At 37.0% G+C, this 21,367-nt stretch overlaps 1 protein-coding gene across 1 annotated transcript; it reads left to right on the forward strand.

The window, feature by feature from the left end:
• The first annotated feature begins 4,581 nt into the window (after positions 1-4,581).
• Positions 4,582-19,109, forward strand: LOC132018591 (butyrophilin subfamily 1 member A1-like). The gene is made up of 10 exons (XM_059401528.1): positions 4,582-4,629; positions 4,674-4,752; positions 5,306-5,653; positions 14,872-15,153; positions 15,271-15,438; positions 15,775-15,795; positions 15,891-15,917; positions 16,746-16,772; positions 16,982-17,008; positions 18,454-19,109. Exons 1-10 carry the CDS (start codon positions 4,582-4,584, stop codon positions 19,107-19,109), a joined length of 1,683 nt encoding a protein of 560 aa, XP_059257511.1.
• Positions 19,110-21,367: the final 2,258 nt, after the last annotated feature.

Genomic DNA, 21,367 nt, shown 5'->3' on the forward strand with positions numbered 1-21,367 from the left:
ACTTCAAAAACAGTAAAAATAAATTGTACAGTATGTGCACTTCTGTGTTTGGTTTCTTTGGATAAACAAAGTGCTTTTTGAGATTCAACCGTGTTCTATTTATCAGTAAATTTTAAAATTTTCATTGCTGCATAATATGACATTGTTTGAATACAGTATATTCTGCAGTTCTCTTCATGGCTGCCTCCCCACCTTACTCATGCCCTGCTGGCCCACTCAAGCCCTCTCCTGCCATGCTGGGCAGCCCTCACCACTGAGGCTCTTTTGTCTCACTTGGGCTCCGACATTCACCTAATAGTTTAGTCTGAAGTATTTGGGAATGAGAGTGGAACACTGAAAACAGTAATGTAAGTGTTAAAGTTACTATTTGCTTCTTGTTTACTTTGAATTTTGTGAATATGCTTGTGTGTATATTCTATTCTAAAGTGTAAAAAGATTAACATACATTCCAACAGAGCTAGAAAAATAAATGTGAAAAATTCACATTAATATCTTAGATATTTTTCCCAATAATAGAGAATTGTTTGAGGAAAGTCAGTTAATCTGTGGAGAATATTTTAAGGGAATTACATCATAAAAGCATTTGTGTGTTTAAGGAGAAAGGTGAGGGGAGAGGGAAAAGGAGCTCTATGATATTATTGACTTCAAAAAGCAGTTTTAAAATAGCATAAACAGTATTGTCTTATTTGCTTAAAATATGACAGGTTAAACTCTAAAATCATAGAAAAATGATAGGGAACTTATATCTGAGTGATACAAATGCTGATTCTTTTTTTTTTTATTTTGCTTATCTCAAATTCTCAGATTTCTCTCACATTAAAATGTAAATAATATGAATATGAATATTTTTTAATGCAAAAGTGAAGCACAATAAGAAGGATTCATTTGTAGGAAATTCAGGACTAAAGAAATAATTCACATTCTTGGGAGTAGAAAACTAACTTAAAATAATAACCAACTAGAAAGGTCAGATACCAGAGTAGACACCTCTACAGGTCAAAATATTGGTCTAGAGCACTGGGTGTTGCATCAAAGTGTTGAATCACAAAATTGTACACCTGAAGCTCCTACTGCACTGTATGTTAACTAAGTGAACTGTAAATTAAAACTTAAAAAAATATATTGGGCTAGAAAAAATGGGATTACTGGATGCTTCCAGAATATGATACTTTAAATCAAAGAGATAACACTTAAGAAACATAAGTTTAATTAAGCATACTAGATCCAGAGCTTCAAAAGTCATTTAGCAGGTTTTCTGAACTGGGAAGCAGATTAGGGGCCAGAATCAGAAAAAGGACACTTCAGAAAGCGTTAAATTAATGAAGAAAAAATTCCATTTACATATATAATTTTTTAAAGTTTTAGAACTACATACAAACAAACAAAAAAGCCCAAAGTCTACAGTCCAGAAAACCCATTATGTACAAAAGAAGAAGAATCAGCTTCCATCATACATCTCCCATCATAGATCATACATCTGGATTCAATACTACAAATATAGCCTTGACATTCCCGAGTAGAAATTAGAATAATCTGGGTTGCCTCAGTGGCTCAGTGGGTTAAAGCCTCTGCCTTCGGCTCAGATCATGATCCCAGGGTCCTGGGATCAAGCCCTGCATCCAGCTCTCTGCTCAGGAGAGCCTGCTTCCCCCTCCTTCTCTCTGCCTGTCTCTCTGCCTACTTGTGATCTCTCTCTGTCAAATAAATAAATAAAATCTTTAAAAAGAAAGAAATTAGAATAATCTAAATGATAAAATGAACATCTAAATGTAAGGACAAAAGGAAGAAATTTCTGGACAAAGAATCAGAAATTTCTGCCTCACAAAACTTGTCTTACGTAAAGAGTGAAGGTTGCAAGTTTTGAACACAGGGGCTTGGAGCAGGGAGAAGGTTCAGAGATACATTCCAAGTTCTGTTTATTCCACTTTGGGTAGCCACTATTATTTAAGTTGGAGTAAGGGGAAGGGGAAGTTTGGTACATGTTGTCTGTTGAAGTTAGCTACCTAGGAATGGAGGAGCCATATGCTGTCTTTATCTGTGTTTGTCTTTTTCTGCTAGCCTCTCCCAATAGAGTAGGTGCTTCAAGGGAGACTGTGGTCTTCCTGTGGCAGTGACTTATTTCATAAACTTAAATTCAAGTATTATTCACATGCATGTCAAATCCCTGACTGCTTAGAAAATGTAAATCCAAATCTCTACTGAGATTAAATACTTGAACAAGTTTCAAAAAGAATACTTAAATAAGCAGATATTTTGGAGTTTGTTTATATAAGAACACCTGGGAAAGATCTGACACTCCCAGCACAGTGGAGAAAGGGACTCCATAAGTGTCACACCGGGTCATTTCTAATAACTCATCTTAATTGCTTGCAGTGGATTTATGTTAATAAAAAATAAAGAGAAATTAGTGGATCTCACAAAGTCATAAAGATTTGGTATAGCATAGTCTATAAAACTTAAAACTTCTATAACTTCATTTATATGTTCTATAACAGTTCTGTTCTCTTCTATGACTGCAAATTTCTTTTTTTGAGTTCCCAACTGATTTTGCTCTTTTAAAATCCAGCTGTATGTTATTAGCACCATGCAATACTTGAAAGTCCATGTTGTTAATGAATGTATCTATCTGAAAAGATATTTTTGTTTCTTTGAATGATTTCTCCCTGAATGTTTTTATTTTAAAATAATGGTGCAATATCTACAATTGTGTTAGAATATGTCTTGTTTGTAATAATTTATTTCTTATTTTGCTATGTATCTTATAAACCATATATAGATGTTCAATCTTAGATATAGAATTTCAAAAATGTAGATTCAAGTTTTTAAAATTTTTCCAATCTCTAATTCAGAATTTCTTTCTGTGATTCTAAGCAAGAAACAATTATTATAGAATTCATGGAACTTGAAGGATCTTCAAAACTAAAATGAGTTAGGTAGGTAAGGGACAGAAATCTCACCCCTATCATCTTATATATCACTTCCATTATTTATAGCATTGAAGGAAGATCAAAGTCTCAGAGAATCATTTGGGGAATTTTATACTGTTTTTCTTTTATCCTGGTTGAGATGAATAAAATCCAGATATCAGTGGAGAAAATTTATGTCTGCAAGAAGATTCAGAGAGTGTGACTGTGCCCATTTCTTCTCAGTTTCCTGCCTAATGGAATGAGGGGTCCAACAGAAAGATGAAAATTCATCATCAGAGCAGATATATTGTGGTGAGTGAGCAAGACATTAAAATAAAAATATATAATATTTTAATAATAATAATATAATAAAAATTGCTAACAAGTTATACTTAAATTATAAGTTATTGACACTCTTCTAAGTGCTTTAAATATATTCGTGTACTCTTCACCCCAAACTTAGAATAGATACTATTATTGAACACACTGTCACATGAGGAAACTGAGGCACATGGAGGTTGTATAATTCATTCAAAAAGAATAAGCTGTAAATAGCCTCATCAGGTTGTCAAGTTCTAATACCTAAGCTACTAACCTAGACAATATACTTCTCAGAAAGAAAGAAATCACTTGCTTTTGAACTCCTCTATACTTTTTAAGTATGTACTCATTAGAATGACTTATTATAAGTGACAGATCAAAGTTTATTTTCTTTACCTTATTTTACTTTCGGTTTTGAGTGTGTCAGGGTGGCCAAAGGAAGTGTACCGCTGAAGGATTCCATGCAGGGGCCATCTTTTTCTCAGTTGTCTGAACTCCCATAAAAAAAAACCTTGCCTCATGATTTGTAAAGTCTGATATCTTCTTGGCATTTTGGAGAAACTCTCCTAGGAGAGACCTGTGGTCAGCCAAGAACAGATGACTGAGAGGAATGGCAGAGAGTATTTATTCCTGGTGCCTGTGGCCATGAGTCTGAGAAGTTTCCAGATGCCTTCATCTCTGTAAGAAGAACATAAAAAATGTGAGTGTTATATTTTGTGGGTGATGGGCAAGAGAGAGAGAATTGAGAGCATTTGGGCAAGGATCCTAGGGGTTGGCAGAGGACAGGCCAAGTTACAAATGCTCCTCCATCATATAGGAATGTGGGGAGGGGGTGGAATTCATTGAGGCCAAATTAATGTTTGTGCTAAACCCATCTCTTTCTGTGGTTGCTCATTGCCTCCTCTGCCTCTCTTTGTCCACAGTACAAGATGCTCTTGAGTTAGAAAAGAGATTAGAAAGATTGTGGACAGATTTTTTCACTGCAGAACATGGTTGTTAAGATGAAGACTGTTGGGGTGCCTGGGTGGCTCAGTGGGTTAAGCCTCTGCCTTTGGCTCGGGTCATGATCTCAGGGTCCTGGGATCAAGCCCCACATCGGGCTTTCTGCTCAGTGGGGAGCCTGCTTCCCCCTCTCTGCCTGCTTGTGATCTCTATCTCTCTGTCAAATAAATTAAAGAATCTTTAAAAAAAAAAAAAAAAAAAAGACAAAGACTGTTTCCTTGGGGAAGGGAAACAAAAGTTCTTTTTTGTGAGTGTTAAAATCTCTGATGTTCCCTGAGAGACATACTACAGTTGTTTGAGAGTTTCTGGAGGTAATTTCTTAGAATCACTGTGAACTGCCTTAGCTATCACGATGATTTTTACCTTATGGATTCTACTTTTGTCCTTAATTCAGCTACTTTCAGGACCTTACTGTGTGTCAAACTGTTGTCTGCTCTGAGAAAGATGGTGGGTTCCCTGGACTTCTCTGTGCTAAGAGACCTCTTCTCTATCCTACTTCTCCAGGTGTCCATGTGGGGTTCAGGTAACAATGTATTTTTTAATTTTATATGTTTCGATTGTTTTATTATCTGAACAGAAGGATTAAATTACTCCATCATTACTCAATATATACCTGGGTTAATTCTAAATCCTTTATTTCAATATAGTGATTTATCTGCCCATACATGAGGGCAATTGAATCATTATATGAATGAGAGAGAAGAATCAGGTGGAATTATTTCACTAATTTTTTTTTCTAATTCATTCAGACCTCTCCTTCATGAAGAATGCATTTTCTGATGGCCAAGACCTAATTAAAAACTCATGATTTCCCAGCACTCTTCCCTCCTTCTTCATAGAATATATCACCATTGCAATTTTAAAAATCATTTGTTTAATAAGAGATTAGCCTGTTGACTGGGTAGAGATGCCCTTTGTCTTGTTCACTGCCATCTTCAGCCTGAATATATGCTGCAGAGAACTGATGTGTGAATAGCAGAATGTCTATGGGATTCTACTAGGCCAGTAATGATGCTGTGTTCCAAAATGCCCAGGAAGGTCATTGATATTCTTCTCACGGTGGCTCTATTCCACAGATTCATTCTTGGTCATTGGCCCATCAGAGCCAATTGTTGCCATGCTAGGTACAGACACAGTGCTGCCCTGCCGTGTGTCCCCGGCCATGAATGTGGAGAGCATGGAGCTGAGGTGGTTCCGCTCCCAGTTCTCAGAGGCTGTGTATGTGTATAAGGATGGAATGGAGCAGGCGGGAGAACAGCTGGTAGATTTCAAAGGGAGAGCAGAGTTGGTGAAAGATTACATCACTGAGGGAAGAGTCGCTGTGAGAATCTATGGTCTCCGGATCTCAGACAATGGAATATACAAGTGTTTTTTTCAAAAAGGCAGTGACTATGAAGAAGCCACTTTCGAGCTGAAGGTGATCGGTGAGTAATTATCTTAGACTACAGATCACTCTACTGGAATCTAATTGTTCTGCATTTGATTTTGGTGGAGGGAGGATGATGAACAGAACACAGACAAAAAGGCAGATATTCTTGGAGCTGGTCAACATCCTAGACACTGGATTTAACCTGAAGTTTTCTTAATCTTTTCATACATATATTGTGCTGTACTTTAAAATTTAATGACTTTCATAAATATCTACTATACAAATAGATCATTTATTTCCCTGATAAGTGTATTTTCACACATTTTGAAGGAAGGCGTCATGACTACCAAAATGTACCATTACTGGCAGAGACCAGAATCCCAGTTGGCTGTTATGATGGACAGAGGTTCAGCTGGGAATGTCAGTGGTTGAGTCTTGAATGCACAGTTTGGAGGAAAGACTGTGGGGATTGTGACAGGGTGGACTGGTATTGCAGAGAATTAAACTTGTCATCACAGGATTGAGGCCAGAAATTAATCAATGTGCAGTGACTAAGTGAAGCAGGAGTAGCTTTTGAGGAATAAAAATCCTGAAGAGAGGGCTTAGTGTGAAAAGCTGAGATGGACAGATGTTGGTCCACAGGATATTGAATTGACCATTGTAAATTTTATCATCAGTGATGTTTCATTTTTAATTATAATAAAATTATAACTCATTGTATCAAACTCAAATAATTCAGAACAATATAAAATACAAATTGATAATCCTTCCTTTCCCTTCAATGTTCCTTTTTCTCCTCCAAAGTAACTATTAATACCAGATTGTTCTATATTCTTTATCTCTTTTTATATATTTATATAAAGACATCAATAATTATATATGATAATAAAATAAAATACATAATATAATTTGTAATTATAATAACATATATTTATATAGAAGACCTTAATCTCTGTTCCTAAACTAATTTAAGATGTTTACATTAACTTGTTTAAAAACAATATTGAGACTTTGAGCCCTCAGCCAATCATGCTAGTATAAAATTTTGTCTTAGTTCTTACTGGAGCTTCTGTCCCTCTTTCCCTTGAGTAGTAATTACACATAGCTCCTGTGTGGCCCAAATCATTCAGAGGAGAGTTCCAGTCTTGGGCCCTCCCTTGTTAGTGCTAGGATACTCATCATCTCAGGTTTTGTTATATCTCTCCCCTTTACTCCAGTGATTAAGTCATAGATATTATTAAAGAATTTTTTAAAAGATTTTATTTATTTACTTAGAAAGAGAGGGCAGAGGGAAAAAGAGAATCTCAAACAGACTCTCTGCTGAGGACAGAGCTCCACGCAGAACTCCTCATGGAGCTTGATCTCATGAACTGAGACCACAACCTAAGCTGAAATCAAGAATCGTATGCTTAACTGACTGAGCCATTCAAGTGATCCTATTAAAGACTTTTGATGCAACACTATAAGAAGCATCTAAAGATCTCTCTTTGTTAGGTTTTGGGAAACGTCCCAATCACTCTATCAAGGTTTCCTTCATTGACATTCTTTTTCCCACCTATATTACACAATTGCTCTCACTAATTTGTGTACTCGACAATGAGCTAAAGAGTCTTATTCATGCAGTCCTACTTTAAGCCATATATTTCTGAAGCTGAAATATTACAATCAGAATCAGAGAGGGGAAAGTTTAGAGGACAACTCAAGCAATAGTTAATTCAGCACAGCTAACAACACATTAAAATGTCAAGTAATTTTCTGCTCCATATATGGAGCTTATATATATATATATATATATATATATATATATATATATTTATATATGGCAGATCTATATATATCTGCCATATATACTATATACATATACACTTAGCCATTCCCTACCCCTATCCCCTCTGGTAACCATCAAGTTGTTCTCCATAATTAAAAGACTATTTCTTTCTCTCTCTCTCCTTTTTTTCCTACTTTGCTCCTTTGTTTTGTTTCTTAAGTTCCACATGTGAGTAAAATCATATGGTATTTTTCTTTCTCTGACTTATTTTGCTTAACAGTATACTCTCTAGGTCCATCCATGTCATTGCAAGTGGCAAGATTTCATTGTTTGTCTGTCTTTTATGGCTGAATTGTATTTCATTATATATACATATACCACTTCTTTATCCACTTATCAGTTGATGGATACTTGGGCTTCTTTCATAATTTGGTCTGCTATCATGGGGGCCTTGACTGGCTTACAGGTGCCCATGTTGTGAAGAGGGGCAGAATCCCAGGAGGGACAGTATGGTCTGAGGATTCCCTGGGTCACAGGAAGAATGGATGGCACCCAAGATCAAGATTCTGTGCTGTTCCCAGGCATAGGATCTGGGAATCCAGCGGAGAACAACAGGTCCTGGTGCCAGATTTCTGCTATAAACTGCAAATCACCAGGCTGTTGTCTGACCGCTTTCCTGGGATAGGCCAGCAAGCCTAGTGAAAACCTTCCCTAGAGAAACAACGTGTGTGCCCATCTGGCAGTCTCTGAAATTTAGAGTTTGCAAACTCTGAGGCACACCTGAGATAAAAAGGCTCAAACACAGCAGGGTGAATCTAGGGTTCAGAGGGAAACTGAGGACACAAATAGGGTGATTGATTGCTCTTCTCTGAAGGTTCACTGAAGAGTAGGGGTCCAAACTTTCAGCTCTGAGGCTAGAGAGCAGGTTACAGCCATTTTCATATGCCCAACAGTGCTGAAAGACTTCAGGGGGCAAAATAGCACTACTAATTGGAGGCTGGAGCTGTGACACCAAGAAACCCTACCCTCTTCCACCCTGGAAACAGATTTCTACTAAAACAAGTTATCCTGAGAATCAACGCAGCTGGTCCATCTCCCAGAAGACCAGCACAAATAACTAGTCACACCAAGTTTATTGATAACAGACTACTACAAAGTTTCAGCTCTAGGGGAAATAAGATCTAATTTCTGTTTAACTTTCATTCTTTGAAATTATTTTTTTCACTTATTTTCTTACATTTTCCAATTTATTTTTTATTTTTTTAAATTTAATATATATGTAGTTTACACTTATCTATTTTAATGTATTGAATGTAATGAATGTAGGGATCTACATTCTTTTAACAAGTAGACCAAAATACACCCAGGATCTAGTTTTGTTTTTATTTGGTTTTCTTGTTTTCTAATTTTTGTTTTTCTTGTTGTTGGTGGGATGTGTGTGTGTGTGTGTTTTCTTTCTCTTTGATTTTTGTTTTTTGTTGTTGTTCTTTTTTCTTTTTTTTTAAATTTTTTTATTTTTTATAAACATATATTTTTATCCCCAGGGGTACAGGTCTGTGAATCGCCAGGTTTACACACTTCACAGCACTCACCAAAGCACATACCCTCCCCAATGTCCATAATCCCACCCCCTTCTCCCAAACCCCCTCCCCCCAGCAACCCTCAGTTTGTTTTGTGAGATTAAGAGTCACTTATAGTTTGTCTCCCTCCCAATCCCATCTTGTTTCATTGATTCTTCTCCTACCCACTTAAGCCCCCATGTTGCATCACCACTTCCTCATATCAGGGAGATCATATGATAGTTGTCTTTCTCTGCTTGACTTATTTCGCTAAGCATGATACGCTCTAGTTCCATCCATGTTCTTTTTTCTTTCTTCTTTTCTTTTCTTTTCTTTTTTTTAAATTTATTTTTTATTTTCAGCATAACAGTATTCATTATTTTTGCACCACACCCAGTGCTCCATGCAATCCTTGCCCTCTATAATACCCACCACCTGGTAACCCGACCTCCCACCCTCCGCCCCTTCAAAACCCTCAGCTTGTTTTTCAGAGTCCATAGTCTCTCAAGGTTCACCTCCCCTTCCAATTTCCCCCAACTCCCTTCTCCTCTCTATCTCCCCATGTCCTCCATGCTATTTGTTATGCTCCACAAATAAGTGAAGCCATATGATAATCGACTCTCTCTGTTTGACTTATTTCACTCAGCATAATCTCTTCCAGTCCAGTCCATGTTGCTACAAAAGTTGGGTATTCATCCTTTCTGATGGAGGCATAATACTCCATAGTGTATATGGACCATATCTTCCTTAACCATTCGTCCGTTGAAGGGCATCTTGGTTCTTTCCACCGTTTGGCGACTGTGGCCATTGCTGCTATAAACATTGGGGACAGATGGCCCTTCTTTTCATTTCTGAACAAAATGATGAGAGAGAGGACTTCATCCCAAAAGAAAGAACATGTAGCAGAACTCACAACCAGGGATTTAATTAATGCAGATATAAATAAGGTGTCTGAACTAGAATTTAAAACAATTATAAGGATACCAGCTGGGCTCAGAAAAAGCATAGAAGAAACTATGTAAACAATACATCTGATAAATGGTTAGTACCAAAATCTACAAAGAACTTATCAAACTCAACCCTCAAAAACAGAGATCCTGTTAAGAAATGGGCAGAAGACATAGACACTTTTCCAAAGAAGACATCCAGAGGGCCAACAGACACATTAAAGGATGCTCAACATCACCCATTATCGGGGATATATAAAACAAAACCACAATGAGATACCATTTTAAACCTGTCAGGAGGGCTAACATTAACAACACAAGAAACAACAGGTGTTAGTGAGGATATGGAGAAAGGGGAGAGAGGATCTGAAGCAGGCTCCACTTCCAATGCAGGGTTTGATCTCATGATCCTCAGATCATGACCAGAGCCAAAAATCAAGAGTTGGGTGCTTACCTCACTGAGCCACCCAGGCACCCCTGCTCTAATCTTCAATATTGCCCTCCTTTTACTGTCTTTAGGCTTCAGTTGTTGTTCTTTTATCTAATTCCTTAATGTATATGGTTAGGTTGTTTATTTGAGATTTTTCTTGCTTCTCGAGGTAGGCCAGTATTGGTATACACTTACCTCTTAGTACAGCTTTTGCTGCACCCCACAGGTTTTAAACCACTGTGTTTTCATTTTCATTTGTTTCCATGTGTGTTTTTATTCTTTGATTTGATTTCTTGGTTGACCCATTCATTGGCTAGTAGCATGTTGTTTAACCTCCATGGATTTGTGTGGTCTTTCCAGACATTGTGTGTGTGTGTGTGTGTGTGTGTGTGTGTGTGTGTGTGTGAGAGAGAGAGAGAGAGAGAGAGAGATTTACTTCATGTTTCATAGCATTGTGATCAGAAAAATCGCGTTGAGGCCTGATCTGTGACCTAATATGTGATCTATTCTGAAGAATGTTCCATATGCACTTAAAGAGAATGTATATTCTGTTGTTTTAGAATAGAATATTCTGAATATATCTGTAAAGTCTATCTGAACCTGTGTATCGATCAAAGCTATTGTTTCCTTGTTGATTTTCTGTTTAAATGATCTGTCCACTACTATTATTATATTTTATCAATTAGTTCCTTCATGTTGGTTATTGCCTATATATTTGAGTGCTCCCATTTTCGATGCATAGATATTTACAATTGTTAGACCTTCTGTTTGGATTTTCCCTTTTAATATGATATAGTGATCTTCTTTATCTCTTGTTATAGTCTTTATTTTAAAGTCTATTTTGTCCCATGTAAATATTGCTACTTGGGCTTTCTTTTGACATCCAACTGCATGTTAAATGTGTCTCCATTCTGTTACTTTCAATTTATAGGATTGAAAGAACTAATGAAATTCAGCCATTCTTGTTTTCTAAGCTGACAGCTTTGGAGAAATGTTCTCCTTGTGTGTTGTCCTGTGTGCTCCTCCCTCTCTCTTGCCATTCTCCATAACTATGGCTCCCTTTCTGTCATAGCACCCATAATCCCTTTCTCCCCTAAACCACATCTCCCACCTCCTACATTTTTCTATGTGGCTCTTCTCTCCCTTTAGTTATGGAGTTTGTTCCATACATCCTCAGGTCAATTTGGGGGACATTTAGGGTGATTTGATAGTTATATAGTGTGTTCATGGGATGAGGTGAGCCTAGGGTCCTCCTATTCCTCTGCTATCTTCTTTCCAATGGAAGTTTGTACCTCTTAATCTCCTTTACTTATTTCTTCCATCCCACACTCCCTTCCCCTCTGGCAACTGCCAGTTTGTTTCCTGTATTTATGAATTTGTTTTTGGTGTTTTGTTTGTTTGTTCATTTGTCTTGTTTTTAGATTCTGCATATAAGTGAAATCATGTGATCGTGATTTCATGATTATGATCATGATTATAGAAATTCAGAAGTATTACATAGTCTGATCTGTCAACATTATCTATGTCTTTTTTAGTTTTTTAGTGCTCTTAGATGTACACCTTTATACCAACATCAAAAAAAATATTTCAGCTTCCTTCCTCCTAATATCTTTTCCATAAAATATATTGAAATATAACATACACAGAGAATTTACTACCTATTTTAAATGCCACATAATGAATATTCACAAAGTGAATAGACCTGAGAAATCAGCACTCAAATCAAGAAACAGAGCTTAATTAGAATCCAGGAAAATCCATTTTTTTTTCTTTTTCAGTTATGATTTTCTCAGGAGCAATCACTATTATGATTTCTAATCTCATAGATTACTTTTTGTATGTTTATGAATCTCACATATGTGGATGGACTCTTTTGTCTGTTTTTATTTTGCTTGTTTTTTGTTTTTGTGAGATTTTTCTATATGGCTAAATGCATATGGCTATATTTCATTCCTAACTCTGTTTTATTGCTTTGCATTTTACATTTATATTTTTAATCTATATGAGTATTATTTTGGTATTAGAATTTATAGAACACTTAAAATTTTTGTTCCTAATTATATCACTTATTTCTATACTATTAGCAAATGATGTAGAAAATCTGTACCAATTTACAAATGCATATTTTCCATAAATGCATAACACCAGGGAAAATTATAAATACTTTGCACTTCTAATGACAATATCATAGTGTTTCTATTTCTAAACCTTATTCTCTGCCCAAATTTCTTATTTGTAATATTTTTATTCATTTTTGCATGTGTTAGGCCTATCTTAAATTAATACTTCTTATTTTATTTTTCCAACAAGATATCTGTAGACTTACTTTATCCATCTTCTTTATCTATCACTTTAAAAAGAAGAGTCCAAATCCATTAGGTCTTGAAAGAAAGAGTGACAAACTCTTCTGAGCCTTGTTACTGTGATCCCAGTCTAGTATCTCCTTTTTTAAATTTATTTTTTCAGTGTTTCAAGATTCATTGTTTATGCACCACACCCAGTGCTCCATGCAATATGTGCCCTCCTTAATACCCACCACTCTAGTATCTTCTAAGTAGGAAGTCAAAGTTCTTCTGTTCCAAAACTAACCTCACATAAATCATGTCGGTTTTTTTTTTTTTCAGTACCTTTCCTATATCTGTTCATTGACTGATGTACATAAATCCAATCTTTAGAAGCACTTGATTGATTATATATCTACACTTATCTTCTGTTAGTTAAACTTTTCCTACCTAGTACAGCTGCTTCTATGCTCAGGAATGGGCATCCCTTTCTGTTCTCCTTTCTCTCTCTCTCTCTCTCTTTTTTTTTTTTTTGAAGAATTATTTATTCATTTGTCAGAGAGAGACAGACTACAAACACAGGCAGCAGTAGGCAGAGGAAGAATCAGGATCCCCATTGAGCAAGGAGTCTTGCTCAATGTGGGACTTGATCCCGGGACCCTGGAGTTATGATCTGAGTGAAGGCTGACACTGACTAAGCCACCCAAGTGTCCTGCTCCTCTTTCTCAACATATGTATAGTTTTTGCTTATTTCAGTTTAAACCTTCATTGGTTAAATTCTTCCAGGAGACACAAGATCTATTTTTGTCTGTTAGTACTTTCTTCTTAGGCCTTGACTGTTGCATTTTGCTCATGACCAGTTTCCTTTTTTCCTCTTTGATGTCTTCCGTTTTCTGTTTCCTCTTAACTTCTTTTTTTTTATTAAGCTTTTTATTTTAATTCAAGTGTAGTTAACATACATTGTTATATTAGTTTCAGGTGTACAATATTGTGATTCAACAATTCAGTATGCATCATGGTGATCTTCATCTATTTCACCCCCCCAACACACACAACCTCTGGTAACTATAAGTTTGTGCTCTATAGTTGAGTCTGTTTTGCTTATGACCAGTTTACTCACTTCTATTAATTTCCTTTGCTCAGGAGAGTTGGCAGCTCCCTCAAACAATTCTGAAAATTGTCTTTCAGATTGCTTTCTGTTTTTTAGAATTGTGGCCCTCCCAGGCAGGTCAGGATTTGGTAATAAAAATTATTAGATGCATTATTTTTAGCCAAAAAAGATAAAATCTCTGAGGTTTCTACTACATTTCCTATATCTGAGGAATCAGAGTAGGACTGAGCTAGGTGTAAGAGGATCCATACCATGAATATTAAATTTTAAAAGGATAAAATAATATATAGCCTTAGAAGCCAGGATAGCCATTATTCTCAAAGAGACAATGGATTTTTCTAACATTCTGGTAATGTAATGTTTTAATATAAGTGCTGGTGACATGGATCCCCTAGTGGGCCCATGTGCAAAGTTAAAGAGAGGTGGTAGAGAGAAAAGAAATAAATAAGAGTGAAAAAGTTTTAAAAAAGTAAAAATAGATCAACTCCTTCATGGAATAAGGCAACCTTCATCTTTTAGATATTCTCCACTCAGGGGAAGAAAGAAAATTTGGGAACATTACAAAATGATATTGTTTAAAGAAGTCACTACAGGAAGAATCAATTTAATCAAAGATAGCCTTCCTGAAGACTTCAATAAGTGAAACAGATAGATATAGGATAGATATAGAAGTATTGGTGTTTTTCTTTTCTTTTTTTTTCTTTTTTTCAGATTTTACTTATTTATGTGACAGACAGAGATCACAAGTAAGCAGAGAAGCAGGCTCCCTGCTGAGCAGAGAGCTGGATGAGGAGCTCGATCTCAAAACCCAGGGATCATGACCTGAGCCTAAGGCAGAGGTTTTAACCCACTGAGCCACCCAGGCACCCCTGGTGTTTTTCTAAAAGAACTTAACATTTGTAAAATTTACTCTGCTCTTTTCCTTCTATGGCCAATTGCAGATATCCCTGGGTAGAGCAGATGTGGTAGGCATCAGTAGTCCTAATATCAGCTTCAAATTTCTTGAGATTTAGCCACAATTACCCATTTTTTCATGAGAGAAGAAAAGAAACCCTACCTTCTCTTCCCACCAAGAATGATGGTGCTTCGTCCATGTCCCCACATTGGTGTTACTGTGTAAAATTAAGGATTCTGGATCAAAGGCATCTGGGTCTCAAATGACTTTCTCCTCTCCAGGCCTGGGTTCTGGTCCTCGTATTTTTATGGTAGGTCCAGAAGATAAAGGAATACGGCTGACATGCACAGGCAAGGGGTGGTTTCCCCAACCTGAGGTACAATGGACAGATGCAAGAGGAAAGAAGATACCATCTCTCTCTGAGGATGAGAACCAAGACGATGATGGGTTGTTTCAAATAGAGGCATCTCTCATTGTGAGAGACAGTTCAAAGACAGAAGTGTCCTGTTCCATGAAGAACCCCTTCTTTGGACAAGAGCAGGTGGAAACCATTTCTATTCCAGGTCAGTGTTGCTCATTTGGGGGACAGGATAGTTGTGAGGAGGGGATATTTAGGAATTGGGATGGGATAGGATTGTTTGGTAATGTTTTTAATCAGGTTTTGGGGGTTTCTGTATCAGAATCTTTCTTCCCTAGGACCTCTCCTTGGAAGGGAGCATTTGCTGGAACTTTCCTCTTACTTGGGATTTTCCTCAGTGCTGTTGTGTTTTTGGCCTGGAAAGAACGACAGGAGAAGAAAAGAGTACAGGAAGTTCAGAAGGAAAAAGAGAAAGAAAGCAAAGCCAAAGGTAAAACTGTGAATCAGGCTGGGTGGAATCTGTGAACTTAGGGGCTTCTAGCTGAGCATATGGATGGAATCTGTTGGAACAGAGAGACATGAGTGCATTTAGTTAGAACCTCACAACCTCCAGTAAGACATGGAGTCAAGAGCCTTTATGAGAAAAATATAATAGAGTCCAATGGAGAGAGAAAATTCATTGGTATAAACATGGAGTTAAAAAAATTGTTGTAGTAATTCTCAGGGTGAATTTTTTGATCTAAGTATATGGAAGTGCATTCAGGATCTGGGCTTAGGTAATACAGTCTAGAAAATAAACCTTAGACTTTTTTTCTTTCCTTTTTAGAGCTTCTTAAGAAAGAGCTTGGTAAGTATTCCGTTTTTCTTTGTTGTTATCGATGAATTAGAGTCCTTCCTCCATGCTATGTACTTTGCATCTCACAGGTTGTTGTTCCATTTCAGACAGAAGGAAGGAGTTATATCAAAAAGGTGAGTAATATCAATGTTATAGTTGGACCAAGCATCTTGTCTGTCCCTCTGTTCTGATCATCTCCTGTTCACCTTGTTAGTGAGGGAGGGCTTCTCCACCCTAAATAGGATAAGATATTTAGACACATGACACCCACCACTGGACATATGAGCTTGACAGCAGTTTATTCATCACCTATACTCACATTCTGGGGGAGGAAGATGACATAAGCCATGCAGGATCACATGTTGCACTTGGGAACAGAGTGAACCAGCAGGGGCTGAGGGAGGCAAGCTTTTTAGTAACCATAAGATGAGGTGCTACTGGTTTCTATGGACGTATGTGATTGGCTTTTTTTTTTTTTTTTTTTTTTGAGAAATTTTGCAGGCTGATAGGGAGCTGAAGGCCATTAGGTTGAGGACCAGGTGGGGTTCAGCTGGCTCAACTGATAGGAAAATTAGTTGAGTGTGGAGTTTCTTCTACTGGATGGAGACATATCTGGTGAGAACAGGGGAGCTTAAAGGTATTTAGAGCCCTTTGAAGCTCAAAGTCATCAGGCAGCACATGAAATTTTAGGCTTTACAGTACACTTCTCCTCTCCCCCCAAAATCAGAACCTCATATTTTATCACAATATGTTAGTGGGATGTGGGAAATATGAGAAATAAAAGAGATCAAAGAAGGCAAATACCTTAGAATTGTCATTGAAGTGATGAATACAGAAATATAGCACTATCATAAATCTTCATGTGGTTGATTTCACGCGAATTTCACATGGATGCAGCAATTTAATACTCTGGAGCGAAGGTCTTGTGAATGGGAAAGTCTAATTCCTTCATTTTATTTCAGACTGGAGAAAAGCAAAATTGTATGCTGGTGAGTAACTCATGTTGTCTTGGGACTTCAGGCACCCCAAAATTTTATGAGGCATTTCAAGAGCATTTTTTAGAGATGTGGTATATTCCAGAAATTTTATTTTGAATGTGGGAGTCCAAAAGAATAAAGGAATAAGGGTTAAGCATCCTACTAGTTGAGAAGACATGTTCTTTATGTATTTTCCCATATGATTTTTTTTTTCTTTTTAGACTGGAGAAAGGAACAATTCAAAGCAGGTGAGCAACTTTATTATTTTATCCACATAATTTCTTACACAAATGAGAAACTCTTACATTTATATAAAGTCCCAGTAAAACCTGGTTGGTTATTCATTTCATGACTTTCAGTTCAGTCTCAATCTCATGCTGAACTGTGAACAGATTTCTTACTTTTCTGGTATCATTCATTCATCCAGCATTAATTTATAGAACTATTTATTCAATGCCAAATAAATAAAGCAGATCTGATCTCTGACTTCATGGAGAAGTACATGTACAAATTGTGATGAAGTTTATGAAGGAATAATAAATTTCCATGAGAAAAAAATGGTAGATTTAAGGAATTTCCCCAAGGAACTGATTTTTAATCTGAGACTTAAGTGACATAGTAGATTTATTCATGGGAATAACAGTGCAAGAGCAATTTGGTCCAAAGGAAGCCTGTTACACTGGCCTGAGGCAGAGGAGCTTGTTGTATCTCAGTGTAAGTGGAAAACCATCTTAGAATCTTTCCAGAATTATTAGTTGATTATCAGTTCTAGTGCATACCGGTTTACTCTGAATATCCCTGCATCCACGAATATTTCCTAGTCAATTTAATCCTCCAAAATCTAAAGCACATTCTACTATCCCCAGATACAAATTCTTATGAGAAAAAATTCTATTGAAGATGTTTTATTTGGGAAGAAAAAATTTAATTACTGCAGGTATTAGTACTATTGCTGCTATTACTGCTGGTATTAGTGTTACTATAACTATTGGAAGCTTAAAGAATTTACCAAGTGTTCATTATGGGCAAGACATAGTTGTAAGTTCTCTACATATTACCTTGTTTATTTCTCACAACAGTCCTATGCTGAGGTATCATAATTGCATATATTATTATGAAGGTAAATTAAGGACAAGAGAAGCAAAGTAGTTTCAAGATCACACTTACTAAGGATAAATTAATTATAAAAATTCATAACTGTCTGACTACAAAGTCTACAATTTCAACCATTAGAAATCTAATAAAAATACATGAGAAGTGGGTGACTTAATAATTACATAATAAATTATATTAAATGAAAACGATACCAAAGAAGCTTAATGAAAGTAGATACACTGTGATTGGACTCTGACAGGGCTTTCTTATTATGTCAAGCATTAGAGGACAGCTAGAGGGACCCCATCTTGAAATACCTGACTCTGGGGATCTTCAGACCAGGCAGACAGCCCTCTCAGTTAGATAGTCTCAACCCATCTGGAACAAATAGTTACTCAAGGTCAGCCAGCCTTGGCTTTCTATGATAAATACACATATCTCCTGAGGAAGGACACAGAACAAACCATAAATTGTCTTACCTCCTCTTCTGTGGCTCTCCCTCTTATTTTCCTTCATTCTCTTTTCCCTGTATTTGCATTTTTCCTAAGGCCAACTGGTCTCCACTGCGGAATGACCTATTTCCCCCTTATACCTACAGTTGCTGTTACTCTGGATCCAGACAGTGCTCATAAGAGTCTCATCATATCTGATAATAAAAAACAAGTTTCTTTAATGGGAAATGTTCTTCAGAACTGTGATGCCTCAGTATACCAAGGACAAGAGGAATCTGAAGCTGTTTTCAGTATTCTGGGCAAGACTTACTTTGAAACAGAGAGACATTATTGGGAGGTAGAAGTCAATATGGGGACAGAAGCTGGATCTGAAACTAAATGGGCTGTGGGTGTTTGCTTAGATTCAGTAACAAGAGATGGGTGGTTTGTAGAAAGTCCAGAGAAGGGGTTTTGGGTGTTAACATACAAGGAAGGAGAATTCAAGGTTCCCACCACCTCAGAGTCACTGTCACTGAGAGAACATCCTCAAAGGATAGGAGTTTTCTTGGACCAGGAAGATGGAGATTTGTCATTTTACAACATGCTTGATGGGTCTCACATCTTTTCTTTTATTGGAGTCACCTTACATAAGATCCTGCGTCCTTATTTTAGCCTTCAGGGTGCTGGCACCTCTGTGACCATCTGCTCTACTTCAGATGACACTGAAAATTTTCCTGATTCTTCTCCAAATACCTCTGTAACTCATTTAAGGAGTGGTGACATGGGTGTCCCCCAAGAAGCTAACCATCTATTACCTGTATAAGAAATGAAGTGTCTTGTGAGATTAAGAGTCACTTATGGTTTGTCTCCCTCCCAATCCCATCTTGTTTCATTTATTCTTCTCCTACCCACTTAAGCCCCCATGTTGCATCACCACTTCCACAAACTGAGGGTTGCTGGGGGGAGGGGGGTTGGCAGTAGGGGGGTGGGGTTATGGACATTGGGGAGGGTATGTGCTTTGGTGAGTGCTGTGAAGTGTGTAAACCTGGCGATTCACAGACCTGTACCCCTGGGGATAAAAATATATGTTTATAAAAAATAAAAAATTAAAAAAAAAAAAGAAATGAAGTGTCAGTACCTCTGCTGCTCTTGCTCAGGCTTCTTATTGGTATGTTCTCCAAGAAAGCGGTCCTTGTGTACAGAGTAGGTCAGCTTCACTACGTGTGATTTCAGCCCCTTTCAGAGAGGCAAAGGCAGAAAGAGAAATGGGACAACTGGAAAATACCTGGGGGAATTTCCTCTTGTGTTATTTTTGGGGAAATATAGTGTCTTTTTGAGCAGCAACAATTTGTCATAAGAAAATTCAAAAAAAATGCATGGCCTCTCTTCCGTTCTGGTACTATGTATTGAAGTAAATATTTTTAAAACTACATTAAAAAGAAAAATCTCTCTTCCTGTTATTTTTGTTATCAAATATGAAGGAGCGGTGGTGTTTGAATGGAAGAATCAGTTAAGTGGGTCCTTAATGCATATTACTACTGTTGTAGATACACAAATTTGTTCAAGCCTTGTGAAAGTTAATAGTTTGGCTTGCCCTTTCTTCAGGTTCATCTCCACTGACCTTGAAACCTGGAGTTTGCCATGTAGTGGGGAGGACTGATGTAGAGCTATAAACCATTTGAGCAGGAGCCCAAGGCTTCTGTGATGAAAGACACACACACACATGCACACACACACGCACACACACACTTTTTTTTTTTTAACAAATTCTCACTGGTTAGCAAGTCCTGAGTTGTGTCATATGTGAATATGTGAATGAAAAAATAATTGATGTTCCACTTTACGCTTTCAGAGAAAAATGTTCAAATAAGAATGAAGAAACATCTGGAGGCTTCATGGAGAAAGGCCCTGCTAACACTGGCATATTTTTTTTCCTGTTCTGATCATCTTCTTACCACTATTGAGTGTTTCTTTGCCTTTAGTGCAACTAAGGCTTCAATAAGCTTATGTCTTCAAGGATATAAAATATGAGTCTCTCCTGTTAAATGAGCCCTCTCTTCCTGGAGATAGAAGAATCCACTTAGATTTTTCCACACTATTAACCCATTTTTAAACCGTAAGTCCCATTAACCACCTCTCTTGGAAGATATATCTTCTTAGCAAAATTTCAATGACACACTAAGAGGTAAAACCAGTATTGGAACCAGGAAGAATGAAGCCAGAGCCCAGAATATTAACATTACTGACAGTAAAGAGAATACTTACATCAAAAGCAAGCAAAAAAAAAAAAAAAAAAGAAAGAAAGGAGAGAGATAAATGAATGGTAGACAAATGTTAATAGCTATAATCAAATGGACATGGTAGATGAGAAGGGATTTCTGGACATGAGAACCCTTTACATGGAAATAACCACAAAATAGGAACAAAGGAAATTGGAACTATGATATAGGACAGGAAGGATAATGGATTCCGTTTGGAATATGTTACTTTTTTATATACTCAGAGCAATCAGCATGAGATTTCTAAATGAGTTTTTAAGTACCTCACCTTGAAGAAACTAAACTCATATTTTGTTCTATAATGGGATTCCTCCACCTGTCACCTCTACTCATTTTTTTTTTTTTGAGGAAAGTCGGCATAAAACACTTTTATTGCAATCATAAAACTCAAAATCCTTATGTAGTGTGGTGTGGTGGAGGTGGGGTAGGCAGCAATAATTTTCTCTCACCAATTCACTATGCAGGACAGCAGAGGAGTGGGAGGGGGAGGAAAAGCTAGGAAACCGAGCTCAGCATGGGAAGCTAAACATCAAAACCAGGTGATGCTGAAGCTGTGATGACCAGCATCATTTCCTCAAGACAATACCCCAGGGTTTGTCATGACGGCTGGACTTTTCATTGGGTGTCTATGAACAGCATGTTCAAGCTTTTGATTAAGTTCCTAAAATTTGGGAAGTGGAACTTGGATAGCTATGAGATTACAAAAGTCCTGAATATCCATTAGAAAAACCACAGGATGGAAAACAACAACAATAGCAGCAGCAATAATAATAATAATAATAATAAAACTAGGCCACACAGA

Source organism: Mustela nigripes, chromosome 5 (genome assembly GCF_022355385.1).
Source record: "Mustela nigripes isolate SB6536 chromosome 5, MUSNIG.SB6536, whole genome shotgun sequence".
NCBI classification, from domain to species: Eukaryota; Metazoa; Chordata; class Mammalia; order Carnivora; family Mustelidae; genus Mustela; species Mustela nigripes.